Here is a 15038-nt window from a genome sequence, read left to right as displayed (position 1 = left end):
CTTGGCTTGAATTCTGTCAAGCCTAAACAACACAAGTGAATTATGCACCAAGAAGGGTCCTCCATGAATCCCAAATAGAATACAATGTTTATCCTTGAGGAACTTGATTTCCACCCAAAAGTCTTCAATTTCATATGCAATTTGACCAAATCAGAGGCTTGGTCCTAACGAAGAATCTCAATCTCTTCACACAAAGACAAATGCACTACGATACATACTGATTACTTGAACAACAGCTTTTGAATACACACGAAGGTTAACAACAAATATTCTCTACCAAAGTAAGAACACTACAAAGTCTGTGTAAGTATATCCCTAAGGTAGCCAAACTGCCTCTTCTATCTACATGACAAACCTATAGACTTGCTCTCACTATATGCCAATGTCAAAATCAAAATCATGCTTCTTTCCAATAGCATGATTTAGAGTACTACCTGCACTCTATTGTGAAGTTCTCTTAGCAACTCCACCTTCTTGCTATAACCCTACTCTCTTTTACTGTGGAAGATAGAATATGTTGTGAAAGTAGAATGGTTCACTCAATAGCAAGCTGTGTTAACTGCTTCACCCAAATCTGTAGACAAGCTAGCTAAACACAAAAGCATATTATGGGCTCTCCTAAAGAGTCTTATTCATCCATTTAGTTATCCCATTTTTATAGACTGGATCTGACTGTATGATTTGAAAAACACTACCTTCATGTCTATAGATCACTAGCATTCTCAAGTGCTTGAATGCATAAAACACATTACTCACTGCTTCAGAAAACAAGTCTAACCTTTTCTCAAATTGGTCATCAAACAACATGAGTACAAACAGGACACCACCTTGTATAAAATGTACCCAAAAGATCAAAACAAATAAACTGTAGCAAACCTGATTCTGCACTGCTTCACAAGAATACAATGTCAACACAAAAACCAAAATTCCTTGTATTCTACCTACCCACAAATGACCATGCTCATTCACCCATATAGCCTAATCACATATGACATAAACCATTAACACCTGAATCTGGAACATCTAAAGATATAGTTTTACTAATCACTGTCTCACCAAGAAGAAAATAAAGACCATATGTATTCTTCCCTATCATTACCACTGAAAAGTCCTTGTAAACTTGAATGACTCCACCTTTAGCTAAATACCGATAACCAAAAGAGTCAAGAATGCTCAAAGATATAAGATTTTTATTTAAAGATGGAATATGCAAAACATTAGACAAAGTTTTAACAATTTCATCATATATCTGAATCTTGATTTAACTAGTCTCAACAATCTCACAAGCTATATCATTTCCAACTAAAATCATCGTTGATTGATTCCTAGGTAGTGAACCAATCGCACCTGGGACACATATAGAACATACAAGCTGAATCTATAACCCTACTTGTTATCAAAATGACTGTTAGAATCATTGACTGCTAAGACAACATTAGATTTGTTAGTATTCTCAATGACACTAACAACATTAGAGGAATTTGTACCGTCCTCTTTGGTCTTCAATCCCAGACACTCATTTATGTAATGACTAAATTTGTGACAATAGTGATGTTTAACATTTTTCTTATTAGATTTATAGTTGTTATTGGAATTACCACCACTCTGATCCAAACCACTTCTACCAACTCTACCATTAGAGGAATATTTCACAAACAAGCTATCAACTTTATTATTCGTATCTTGTACACTCAAATTTGTTTTCAACTCCTTAGAATTCAAAGCAGATTTTACATCTTCTACGGAGATGGTATCTCTACCGTACAACATTGAGTTCACAAAGTTATCAAACGACATAGGCAATGAACACAATAAAATTAAAGCTTGAACTTCCTTGTCAAGTTTAATATCAATATTCCTTATATCCATAATAATGTTGTTAAATTCATCTAGATAATTGGACGAGCACATTCCTTCATTCGGTGAGTGTACAACCGTTGCTTCAAATACAAACAGTTGGTGAGTGACTTCCTCAATTAGAGACTCTCCAATTTCCTTCAAAGACCCGAGGCGGTCTCTTCATCGTACATTTCACAAAAAACTCCATTAGAAAGATAACAAAATCGCACTATGCAATTTCTCTTCCTCTTCCTTTGTTGATGTAGAAGGCTCATCCAACACTCTCTCTTCTAAGACTTTCGCCAACCCTTGTTGTCGTAACAAAGGCCCTCATCTTGATGCACCATAAGTTGAAACCATTTTGACCATTGAACTTCTTTATATCAAACTTCATCGAAGCCATCTCTCAATGAGCACTCAAATATCAAGATGAGCACCAAAGTCTAGTGCTCTGATACCAGTTTATAGGGATTGAGTGGAGATCTAGAGACTAACTAGATGTAGAGAAAGTAATAGTGGAAGCATATCAAAGCTAAAAAAAGAAACGAAAATCAACAATCACACATAGATACCAAGATTTAAGTAGTTTGGCTTCAAATTATAGCCTACGTCTACTGGCGGAGTTGATCTTCAAAGGAAATTACTAACAAAGATTGAGTACAAGAGAGGTAACAAATAAGTCCTCAATTCCAAAGCCATAGTACACCCAATGAGCACTCAAATATCAAAACAGAAGTTCTCTCTCTTTTTCAGCCACACTCACTTTCACAAAAAATATGTTTATATGTAAAACAACGTGAGAACTAGGTTTTCTAAACATCTGCTCGAGCAAAGTGTCGAGTGGATGTCGAGCAAATAAACTGTCTAAAGTTTACTAGACTATTGAGCGAATAATTTGTCTGAAGTTCGCTCAAGCCAAGGTCGAGTCAAAGTTTGCTCGAGCCACAGTCGAGCTAAGTCTCTAGAATGTCATTTTCAACAAAAAATCAAGTCACCATCCCAATATATACAACTATCAATTTTCATGATATGATCTATTGCAATGGTCTCAACTTTTTCTATGCATGTCCTTATTTACACCGTCTTTTCTTTATTAATCTTTACAAGTAAAAAACAATCAAATCATTATTAGATTTAGCCTAATTTTGATCTATCGATTGAAACTTTTGAGTAAAACCTTTTGCAACTATACGTACTTTATACCTCTCAACATTGCTTTTAGAGTCTCGCTTTGTTTTAAAAACTAATTTACAACCAATTGATTTAATACTCTTAGGCAATTTGTTCTTATTCGAATACAATATCTCTAGGTTGTATACTCTCACTATCCTGAATATCCTCAATGAGTTTAACATTATCCATCTCAATTATGGTATCACCTGAAGAGTAATTATAAAACTTGAAACCCATTGATTTCTCATAGTAGCCAAATAAAGTAGCAGCTAATTGTTCTTAAATTTAGTTTCCTTTCATTAGGCCTATAGGGCCTAGTCTCAACTAAGTAACCCCAAACATGAAAATGCCTAATACTAGGCATTTTTCCAATTCATAACTCCTATGGGTTTTATCTACTAATTTACTAGGTATTCGATTAAGGATATAAATTTTGATCTTTATAGTCTCTCCTCCACAATGAATCTGGTAAAGAAGAATAATTATCATGATCTTAGCCATATCCTTTAGGGTTCAATTTCGTCTTTCAACCACACCATTTTGGCTTGGAGTCACCGACTTGATATGATGAGGAATAATGGCGTAGAACATTGTTTGCTTAATCCGTCATATCTACCACGTATTCACCACTATAGTCAAATCTAACAACTTTAATTTTCTTATTAAGGTGATTTTCAACTTCAGCTTTATATGCCTTAAAAACATTTGGTGCTTATGAGTTTTCATGTATCAAATATAAATACCCATAAAAGTGATGAAATATCATTACCAATCTAAGATCCCATAGGGAATAGACTACAAATTTCAATATGTATCACTTCTAAGACGCCTAAACTCCTATTGACACTCATTTTCCTTATGTTTGTTTGTTTGCCTATCTTCTATACATTCAACATAGATTTTAAAACCCGAAAAATCAAGAAGACCAATAATTCCAATTGACATAAGCTTTTCAATTCTCTCTCTCAAGATATGTCTAAAATGCTTATGCCACACAACACAGAGAGATTCTCATTAATCAACCTCCTCTTCATACCAAAAATATATACATGCAAGGTTTCATTTATCTTTAAATAAGAGGCTTGCAAGTCTAACAAATAAATATGATCAATTAAAAAGCCAGTACCATTGACATTTGAATCCTAGAAAAGATTGAATTTCTTATTTCCAAATGAAAAAGAATAACCAAATTTGTCCAAACAAAAAATAGAAATTAGATTCTGTCTAAATAATGGTACATAAAAAGTCTCACCTAAATCTAAATAAAAACTAGACTCTAATTTTAATCTATAGACTTCAATTGTCTCCACACTAACTTTGTCTCCATAAAGTTGGTTTTGTGCCACCATAGGTGGAGGTTATGGAAAAATCAGATGAACTACACATCAATAATCACCATAATAGATTGATAAATAATGTTCCAATTACCCCCGTCACTCAAAAACCAAATAAAATTTTTTCAAATGGTGAAAAACGATAAAAGTATGAAATCATATTACAAATGATAAAAAACCGTATTTTACAAATATGAAGCCATATTACCTCAACAATCTGACAAGAGGGCTCTAATACACTTGTTGGATTTGAAGAATTTGAATATGCTAAGATCTCATGTCAAAGCATTATATAAATATGGTTAAGAGAGCGTACCTATGGCCATTAGAGAGAATAATGCAACGGCTTGGTCTTTCACGTCTAATATTAGCTATTTGTAAAAAAGTCACAATGATGGAGTGCATAGAGTCAATAATGAATTTAAAGTAGGAACCACAAATCATAAAATAATGGAATTACATGGATTTTTAACGAGTCTCTATATATGATTTGGGCCTGTACCACTTTAATGATCATGATCTGACTAAAATCATATGCTTATAGAGATATGTTAATAGTCCAATTATGTCAATTTATTAATCACGTTTAATGGGCCTTACAAACATTACTCAAACCTTATATTTTAAAATTATACATTATATTATTTATTGTCTATGTAGGTTCATCCACTACTTAAAATATTTCTAACAGTTTAAAGTACAAATTTAGCAATTGATATTCTAAAGTATCAGAAATTTAACAATTTTACTAGTAATCTAGGCCAAGATTTTGACAAAATAAAATAGCATTGATTAAGCCCTTGGCTTTAGCAATTGTAGGATCAATACAATAAAACATAGGCTTTATCTGAACCAGAACAATCTCTTAGCAACACACCAACTCTAATTTTATCATGGTCAGCACACGTAGCCACATCCCAATTTACCTTAGCCCAATTGGGAGAAGGAACTTCCCAATGTAATGCAGTAGGTTCTGTATTACTTCTAGTCACAGGTTGATGGTGCATTGCATCCATAAAGTCCTCAATAGCTTGGACTGTTTGTTGATAAACAGAACAGGATATTGAAAACAACCTTCATGTATAAAAGTATTCCTTTTGAACCATATACATCGAGCCAAGACAGAAAACAATACCAATCAAAAGTCAAAAGTAGTTAAAACTTAAGTCTCGTTTGGTTATACATATAAGATAAGATGAAAGTTGAAAATTGAATAAAATATTATTAGAATATAATTTTTTAATATTACTTTTATTTTAAAATTTGAAAAATTTGAATTGTTTAATATATTTTATGTAAAAATCTGATAAAATTGTAATACTTAAATAAGATGAGATGAGATAAGATGATTTGTAAAACCAAATGAAGCCTTAATGATATTCCAAAGTATAATTTTATAGAGTAAAATATCAATTATCAATTACAATAGTTAAAGCCTCAATTTATCTCTTCTAATGGTCTATGATACCTATTCGATTTGCAAAGGGACGGTACCGTGTAGTCAATTCCTACGTGGGACTCGCATCTTGTTAGTTAGTTGTGGAGAAAGGGAAATGATATTTAGCCCCATTTGATAATCATATTCAAAAAAGTTATTTTTTTCACATATTCAAATTTTTAAGAAGAAAATTAATTTTGATTTAAAAGTTTGAAAAATATATAAAAGTAATAATTTTTATTGATGTTTATCTAATATAATTATCAAAATATCTAAATATTTAATGGTAATGAGGTGTAACGAAATATCTTTCGCGCACCTTTTTACCGAGCATTTCTAATGGATTATGTAATTCTTATTTTTGTAAAGTTTGAATAAAATAGTTCAAAATAGCTTATCTAGTAGATTATGTATTTTATCACTAATATCCGGTTTGCTACAGTTCTTTTTCTACATTTATAAAATACGGTACACACTTGTATAAATATTTAATTAATTTCTCTCTCTACTTTTTACTCTTTATTCATTTATTTCTCTATTTTTTGATTTTTTATTTTATTTGAAATAAATAAAATATATTAAAAAGTATAACATTTAAATGATATAAAAGAAATAAACTGATGTAGAGAATATGCAAAATAAAAAAAAATAAATTTTAATAATATATTTTAAAAATATATTTTAAAAAATAAGATAAAAAATTTTATTAGAAGTGCTCTAAGGTTAAATTTGGAGAATGAGATCATAATTTTTTTTTAGATGAAAGTTTAAAATATTATATTTTAATATTATTATTATTTTAAAATTTAAAAAATTAAAATTAAAATTTAAAAAAAATAAAATTATTTATTATATTTTATATAAAAATTTAAAAAATTTATAATAATAAGATAAAATATATCCCGATCCTAACCAGTCATGACTTCTTTTTGACAGATCAATCGAATCCCATTAACACTTCCGGTGTTAAACGGTTGTCGAGATACCATTCGTCCAAGTGGCTGCATTAGGATACATCGTCGTTTGAAAATCTTACAAGGACTCTATCGGTTACAAAAACGTTCTCTTTGGATGGCAACATGCCACGTACGCGGAGAGGAATTTTGAATGTACTTAAGAATTAATATAATTGAAAAATGATATATATTTAGATAAATGATATTCAAGTTATGAGTAATCATTTTTAAAAAAATGAGATATATTATTAAAAATTTTTTAGTCTCAAATTTACTAATTTTTTTTTTTTTTTTAAAGATAACGTGAGACTTGTATACCTTAGTACCGTATCTAATATTATTTATATATATATATATATATATTCTTTTCACAACTCTTTATACAATCTTGTTTTGAATGAAAAATATTTTTGTAAAATAACTTATAATGCTAAAATATAATTTTCTAAAAAATTGTAAAAGAAATTGTACACGTATAACGATTCATTACTAAAAATGAAAAATCTGCCAAAGAAGGGTCATAAATTGAAGTATGACAAAAAATTGAACCCAACCGGTCAACCCGGCTGGGAAAATGCTTCCGGTCTATGTATGAAAATATAGGCCGCTTTTTTATACTCCATCTAGAAAGCTAGAAAGCTTCAACGATTCAAGATGACCAAGAACACTACGATTGACAACTCTTATTGAGGCTGAAACCATTGAAAGTTTAGTTGTATGACTTTTGATTCTCATTTCTAGACTACATTTGCCTTGGAATTAGATAACCGTTAGCTTGGCACTTTCAGCAAACCCAGAAAAAACATTGGCACTTTCAGCTAAGAAAAATCATCATCTCCCATTCAGGGGGAAAAAAAATTACTAATCAGGTACCCACCAAGAAATCGATGTTTGGGTTTTCACCGGTTTGGTGAAAGCTGACTTTTGTCTTCTCTTCCATGCTTTTTGCAGTTGGCTAAAATTCTAGGGGAGTCTTCAGCAGCAGCAGCTGAAAGCCATTCATGAATTTCTCTCCTTCACACCTCAGCCATTGAAAGTAAAATGAAACAAGATAAAAATGCAAGGAAATGTACTATCTAGAATTTACCATTTTGTGTTTTTTCAGTATAAGGACGCCTTCTCAAACAAATATATACTATGTACAATTAACAAAGGAAGAGATTACAATAACGGCCTTGCATACTTGAATAATCAGGAAGACATTGCATTGCTTTCAATATTTTCATCCAAAATTGCTGCTAAAACTCAAACCGTCTCATGCTTGAATCGGGCTTGGTCTGTAGAAAACTTGGCAAAAGACTTGACACACAGATGTAGAGTCCTCGAAGAAAGATCATGGTGCGGTGTATTTAACCCATTCCAACAACAATCAGCATCAAGATAGGCTTCCTTTAGGAATCTATGAGAAAAGAACAACAATGCCTGATCTGCAGCAAATCTTGACAAAGGATTGCATCAACATCCATATCACGTGGACCAATGGAGCGAAAATCTGAGATATCAACAACACTACAGCAAGAAGAACTGGATTGGCTATATACTGTCTACACCAAAACAACGAAGAAAATTTTCTCTACAAACTTTGCCTCAAACCTCTTCCTGCTCACCATCAGTTGCAGCTTGAGGCACTGCCTCTTTTTCCTTGAGATATCCATACTTCCTGAGAACCCATAAATTCATACGAACGATATTGCCTATAAAAACAACAGCCATTAATGTCAACCATGTCAGGACTGAAATCTCAGTCACCTTACGTAGCATAATTTGCGCTTGAATAATATCTGGTGACATGTGACGAAGGGCAATAAAGTAAGTTGCCACTTGGGCAGTAACTGCAATCCACAATATTACCATTTGAATCCACACCCATCTTCGACGTTTTATTGGCAATCCACTGACAAGTAGAAGAATTATGCTTAGAGATGCGAGGAAAGCAATTGTGTTGAAAATCATGAACTGGCCATATTCAAATGAGTCTGTATATGCCATGACTGATGTTCCAGCAGAGTGAGGCTTCTCTACAGGGTTCCCATTACCGTCCACTGTCAGGTCATCTTGCCAAACTCCTCCTGGTGGGGTTATTCCAGCTTGAAAAGCCACAGTTGCAATCAGAGATGCCACCACCATCAATGCACTTCGCTTCCTACCAAGCCAATCAGAATCTTTCTGTTTGGCTGCTGGCTTCTTTGAATCACTACCCCTTTTTGACATTAGTGGTGAGGTTACAGATTTTGTTACCTGAGGAACTTTCGTTGGAGCCCAGTCTTGCACAATAGAAGGTATATCTTTTGCAGTTAAAGCCCCAGCACCTTGAAGCAACTCCTCAATCTCCATATCCCTCAAATCTCTGGGACTCCCTACCAGAATGTCTAATGCCGTAGAGTTACTTCTATTCAATGCGTTTACATCCACACCAGTATGAGCAAGCAAGAACTTTATGGTCTGCAAAAATTTATAAATGCCCTTTTAGTAAAAAGAAGGTGATTATTTCCACAAGACGCTCTAAAAGACTAAAGAGATACCCAGTTCTTCAGCACAACAGAGTTGAAAATACAGAGGCGAGTTAGATTTCTGAGATTCAATCAATCAATTGTAGTTTGTCAAACGCCATAACCCCAAGAATTTGAATAGGTAAGATCTCTAATGTCGTTGATATGAGCGCCAGTTTAAGCATCTTTATATACATATAAGAATAATTGTATTTGGTGTTAATGATAAATTGGAGTATAGAAAGAATACCTCAATATGCTTTTTGGCCACAGCAATGTGCAAAATGGTATTCCCATCGCAGTCCCTCGAATTCACCAAATCAACCTCTTTCCCAACAGCCTCAAACAACACCCTCAAACTCTCCAACCTATTATGATTCCCCACGCACAGGTGCAGCACCGTCTCACCTCGATCCGTAAGCACACGAGTTGATTCAGATTTGACTCGGATCATCTCACTCACCACCATAACTCGCCCCTTAACCGCCGCCAGGTGGAGTGGAGTCCTCCCCTCCTGGTTCCTCACCAAGCAAGCCTCGGGATCCACCAACAGCAGCTCTTTGACTATCTCCAGGTGCCCTTTCGCCGACGCCAGATGAAGCGGAGACGATCCGTGCGAGTCCAACTCGGAGGCCAACTCGGGCTTCAGACTCAGCAACTCCTTGGTCAGAGCCAAGTGGCCCAGCATGGAAGATACGTGAAGGGGAGTCTCTGATACGCAAGAAACGATGATTCTGTCGAGAATTAGAGGGTCTTCTAAAAGCAATTCTTTAAGGGTCGAGACGTTTCCTTCCATTGCTGCCTCTGAAAGCTTTTTCTCCATATCTCTCCCTTTCATCTGGAAAGCTTCTCTTCGTGTCGTACGCTGACTGTATCTTCTTGGGTTTTGGAGATGTATGGCTGTTTTGGAGAAACTATGGTGAGGCCTGTGTTCCGAAACGGTGAAAGAGCCAATCAAAGGAGATGGCGGCCATGGGGAGTTGACTGGAAGCATAAATTAAAGTTGGATACTTGAGGTCTAAGGTCTTGGAAAATTGTGGGACCCAAGCCATCGAAGAAGATCGCAAAAATTTGGAGCCTACGGAAGTTTCCATGCCAATAGAATTCAGCGTTCACACTTGTTAGGTTCTTCGCCATGATCTGAATATTGTAATGATTCACACGTAAGACTGAGGCTCAACTTTGACCCAGAAATGGGAAAATAATATAAATGAAATTCTCTCTCTCTCTCTCGGCATTTGAATCATATGGGTTATTTTCACGTGTTTTTTTTCCGTGAATCCGGGTGTATCATACAATCGGAAAAGAGTAGTACTACAGATTCACAACCGTAGCGGAGCACACTTGCACACCATACATGGAATCCGATTTTTTTTTTTAAAATTAAAAAATTGAAAACGTGCGTTTTTGAAATGGGGTTCTCGGTTTGCTTTTCCATTTCGAAATCCTCCCGCGAAAGCTCCCGTTCGTCACCCGCATGACAGGTTCCTCCGCTCAGCATCACCGGTGACGCCGTCTCTCGGGCTAGAAACATCGAGCACAGTACTTCGTCTGCACAGAGCTGCCGGTCCTTGGGAAACCAAATATTTCTTTGAGTATTGACTTCTCGTACCATCTAGTTTCTCAAACTTCTTGATCTGAGTGTCAAGATTTTTTCGATCTCAGTGATAGGAGTTAATGGGTTTCGGTCCGATTCATCCGGTCGTAACTAAAGCTAGGTTTTTGAGATTTCTTGTATATGGGATCTGGCTCAGATAAAATTGGTTAAAAATCTTGATTTGGTTGACGTAATTATGCTGAGATTTACCGATAATCTTCTGCGTTCGTTCGGATTGTCAATTGAATAATAATGATAGATCTTGAAAGTTGGTGGATTTTGGTTTTGGATTTTTAGATTCGCCTTTTTCTCGAATATTGTGACAATTTCCTCCACTGATAAACCAGGTTCTTCTTCACTCTTGGCCTCATTTGGTCGTTCGATTTGGAGTATAAGGCGAGAACAAGTTCCCTCCCTGGAAACAAGTCACGAACTCAGTGCCCAGGAATCTGAGCTTTAATTGTTCTAGAAACAGGTTAGAGACCGCTTCCATGACCTTTCAGAAGTTAGTGCCGATGAGTTGCTCTCAATTGCGTGGATACGGAAGCTTTTGGACATCCTTGTCTGCTGCTAGGAGGAATTTAGGATTATGTTGGTGAAAAACAGAGTATGGGTCTCAAAGCCGCCTTTGGACAGACTGGTTGCTGAATTCTTTGAAAGGAGTGTGAAGTCGCTTGAGATCTGTAACGCAACTCGTAATGGGATTGATAATGTTCGTTTATGGCAGAAGCATTTGGAGATAGTTGTGTGCGATTTAGAATCTCGCCAGAGGGCATTGGGTGAAGGCCAGTTTAGGCGTGCAAGAAAGGCTTTGATGGATCTAGCACTCACAATGCTGGACGAGAAAGACTAGTTCGGTGTTTTCACACAGAAATCGGTCATTTGGGCGTCATAATACAAGCAAGGGTCATCATCGTCGTCACTCCTCCTTCTCTGGGGCGGCATTCTCGGTCTCTTTCATGGAGCGTGTCTCATTCTTGGTCTACAGCTAAGCAACTCCAATCGATTGCCAACAACTTGATCCCACGAGGTGGGAATGAGATTGCAGCTACAAGTGGGCTCGCGGTCCCCATTTTCACCATGAGCTATGTGCTCGTGTTTATTTTATGGGTTCTTGCTGCTGCAATTCCCTGTTAGGATAGGGTCTGAATCTTCATTTCTCAATCCCCCGGCAATTCTCATGGAGAACTCCATTGCACTCGCTTCATAAGCGCATCCTAGAGGTATAAAAGAGGCGGGAGCGAATTCGAGAGAAAATCAAATGTTTGCCTTCAAGGGAGGGAATTCGAAGCTGGGGGACAAGGGGACAATTTGGTCTTTTACCTTAGCGCCATGTAAGGTGTGCGCCGGCTACTCCCAAACGGGGGTGCTCCCAATAATATTTTATAGGAAAATACTAGTCTTACTGCTAATTTCCATCGCTGAATTCTACCCTTATATTTTTTCTAATTTTTTTATTGTTATTTTTTTCCTTAATAATTAAATAAATATTTTTTAATAATATCATAATTTTTTTATATTTTAAAAAATATTTAAATATATTAAAAATATATATAAATAAATAAATAATTCTAAACCATTGGCGGGAGCCGCCAGCTGTGTGTCTAGCACCGCTACATAAAATAATACATCTTCTCTGTCGTTTTTTTTTTCTTTTTTAAAGACAAGACATTTCTTGATTATCACGTAATAAGGCTTTCAACCCATACAATATATGATAGAAGCCGCTATCGAGTCAACATCCAAGTACTCTGTTAGCCTCCCTAGCATGTGTCTGCACCCCCATTTGCTCCCCTTTTAACATGCCTTATATTCCAAGAGCAATTATTAAATGCCCCACGAATTACAGAGATCAACTATCTGAAAGAGCCATCATTTTCCTTCTGTTCGATAGAAGCTTCAACAACTTTAATAGAGTCTCTTAAAAAGGACTTGCTACATATTGAGTTCCTTACATAGATTAGTTACTTCCAGTAGGCCCCTCGCTTCACAATAGAAGGTTCCACACAATAAGTTAAAGGTTTCATCATACTAACTAAAACATGGCTTTCATCGTCTCTAAGAACAACACCAATACCGATCTTCTGATTATTGGTATTGATTGCTACATCCCAATTGGCTTTAACCCACTTTGGTGGAGGGGCTTCCTACTGTGGTGGTTGAGATTGTGTGATCCCCCGATGAGTTCTTATAGTTTCCATAGCAACCTTGTAATTAGAAACTTCATTTATAGCATTATTGTATAGAAAAGCAGGATCTTGGAATGAACTTTCAAAAATCAGTTTGTCTCTTCTCATCCAAATTGATCTAGCAATAACAACAAATAAGACCAAATCCTGTGAAAAAACATCTCTCCATCATCTTAATAAAGATATTTTCAAAAGTTAGATCTGTTATAGCTGCTTTCTGAAAAGCTCAATCTCTCGTTAACCACACATCTTGTGCTAGCTTCAACCTCTTGTAAATTGATTGGACAAACAGCTTCTACAACCACATTTCTTTTAAATAAGTTTAGTTTAGTAGGGAGGGCATTAACACAAGCACGCCACATGAAAACTTTAACTGTATTTGTTGCTTTCAAAGACCATATTTTCTTCCTTAGATACTAAGGCACAACCTGTTGTGAAGATTCCCCTCTATTGCTCTGGGACAGATGCATCACAGGTAGTAAGCATTTTTCACAGTAAACTTTCCATCTAAATTTTCACCCCACACTAGTTTGTCTGAAACCTCTTCACCAATTACAAGAATTTGCATGATCTGGACTATATCCTTATGATTTAAGATAGCTTGAAGTAGATCCATATTCCACTGGCCAGCCTTTGTGTCAATCAGTTCAAAAACTAGAGCATTTTCACATAATACACTCACTGGAAATTAAATGTGATTTGATTTAGTATGCGGCAACCACTCATCTTTCCAAATGTGGACTTGCTTACCATCATCAATTCACCATACTATTCCTTCGTTCAGTAACTGTATTGCATGCCAGATACCTTTCCAAATGTATGAAGGCTTAGATTCCGATGTAGCAGAACTAATAGAAGAGTGTGAAAAATATTTGGCTTTGAAAATTTTACTTGGAAAGGAGTTTGGATAGTTTAACATTCTCCATGACTGCTTTGTCAAGAGTGCATAATTAAAAGAGTCTAGATCCCTAAACCCCATTTACCCATATGGCTTCCCCACATACATAGAAGTCCACTTTTTCCAATGACAAGATTTAAGGCATAGTTTGAATAGTGGGATAAGATGAGATGATTTATAAATTGTAGTAAAATTATTTGTAAATAGTAGGTACATGATTTGAATTAAAATGTTTTATGGATTTTTGGGAAAAATGAGTGAAAAAATTTAATAAAAATATTATAAAGGTAAAATATTGATAGCATATAATTTTTATTTTGAAATCTGGAAAAGTTGAATTATTTTTTGTTTTGTTTTGTTTGGAAGTTTGAAAAAGTTGATTAAGTAATAATTAAACGAAAAAGTCGAATATTTAAACTACATTTAGATGTTGAGTTGAGTTGTGAATAGTAATATTTTGTAAGTTACGTTAAGATGTGTTTAATTATTTAAGGTTGAGATGTGTTTAACTTTTTAGGTTAAAATATATGAAGTAGGATGGTATGAGTTTATCTTTTTTATAAGAATTTGAAAAACTAATAGATCCCATCAATGATCAGTTTGAGATTAATTGAGTTTAATTCAAAAACTAATTAAATACAACCTTAAAATTAAAAGGTGTTTGTATTTATGGTGTTTGGATATTAAGATTAAATGAGATAGGATGAAAGGCTCTTGCTATCAACATTAGTCCTTAATGGATCAATTAGATTGTAACACTGGTCTTATTATAAAGTAGACCTACTACATTACGTTAAGTTAAGAGTAAGATTTATGAATACAACTAACATTTATCAATAATATTATCTATTATATTTTTAATCATTATTCTCTTAAAAATCTTTTGTCATTGTCAAACATCATCAAATTTTGTGATAATTAGGAAGCAAGAAAAACATTATAAATAAAGCTTTTAATTGTAGAATTTTTTAAAATAATTCTGTTATTGAAAAATTATTTACTATTTAATAAGCATATTAAAGTAATTTTAAAATTGTAACATTTGTTTTGTATAATCTCTTGGAATGGTTTTTCAATGGAATTTTGATTTTGAGTTTTTTTTTTTTAAATTTTTTTTTATGAGAA

At 34.5% G+C, this 15038-nt stretch overlaps 1 protein-coding gene and 1 pseudogene across 2 annotated transcripts; one reads left to right on the top strand and one right to left on the bottom strand.

Moving 5' to 3' along the window:
• Positions 1-7798: 7798 nt before the first annotated feature.
• Positions 7799-10394, bottom strand: LOC122308179 (ankyrin repeat-containing protein BDA1-like). Of its 2 annotated transcripts, XM_043121369.1 has the most exons (3): positions 9480-10394; positions 8592-9182; positions 7799-8434 (listed from the first exon to the last, which is right to left on the bottom strand). In XM_043121369.1, exons 1-3 carry the CDS (start codon positions 10221-10223, stop codon positions 8417-8419), a joined length of 1353 nt encoding a protein of 450 aa, XP_042977303.1. In that variant the 5' UTR covers positions 10224-10394; the 3' UTR covers positions 7799-8416. The 2 variants fall into 2 exon arrangements, with proteins under 2 accessions (XP_042977303.1, XP_042977300.1); XM_043121366.1 differs by having other exon boundaries at positions 7799-9182; positions 9480-10393.
• Positions 10395-10641: 247 nt separating this feature from the next.
• LOC122306416 lies at positions 10642-12154 on the top strand (annotated as a pseudogene).
• Positions 12155-15038: the final 2884 nt, after the last annotated feature.

The sequence above is a fragment of the Carya illinoinensis genome, chromosome 4 (assembly GCF_018687715.1).
Source record: "Carya illinoinensis cultivar Pawnee chromosome 4, C.illinoinensisPawnee_v1, whole genome shotgun sequence".
Classification (NCBI taxonomy): Eukaryota; Viridiplantae; Streptophyta; class Magnoliopsida; order Fagales; family Juglandaceae; genus Carya; species Carya illinoinensis.
This window is presented reverse-complemented; position numbering and strand designations above follow the sequence as displayed.

Excerpts from the sequence above, each read along its gene's own strand:
- LOC122308179 (XM_043121366.1), bottom strand. The coding sequence starts at position 10,223 with ATGCTTCCAGTCAACTCCCCATGGCCGCCATCTCCTTTGATTGGCTCT. Across the intron at positions 9,183-9,479 it reads TGGCCAAAAAGCATATTGAG|ACCATAAAGTTCTTGCTTGC; the intron begins GTATTCTTTCTA and ends AAATTTTTGCAG.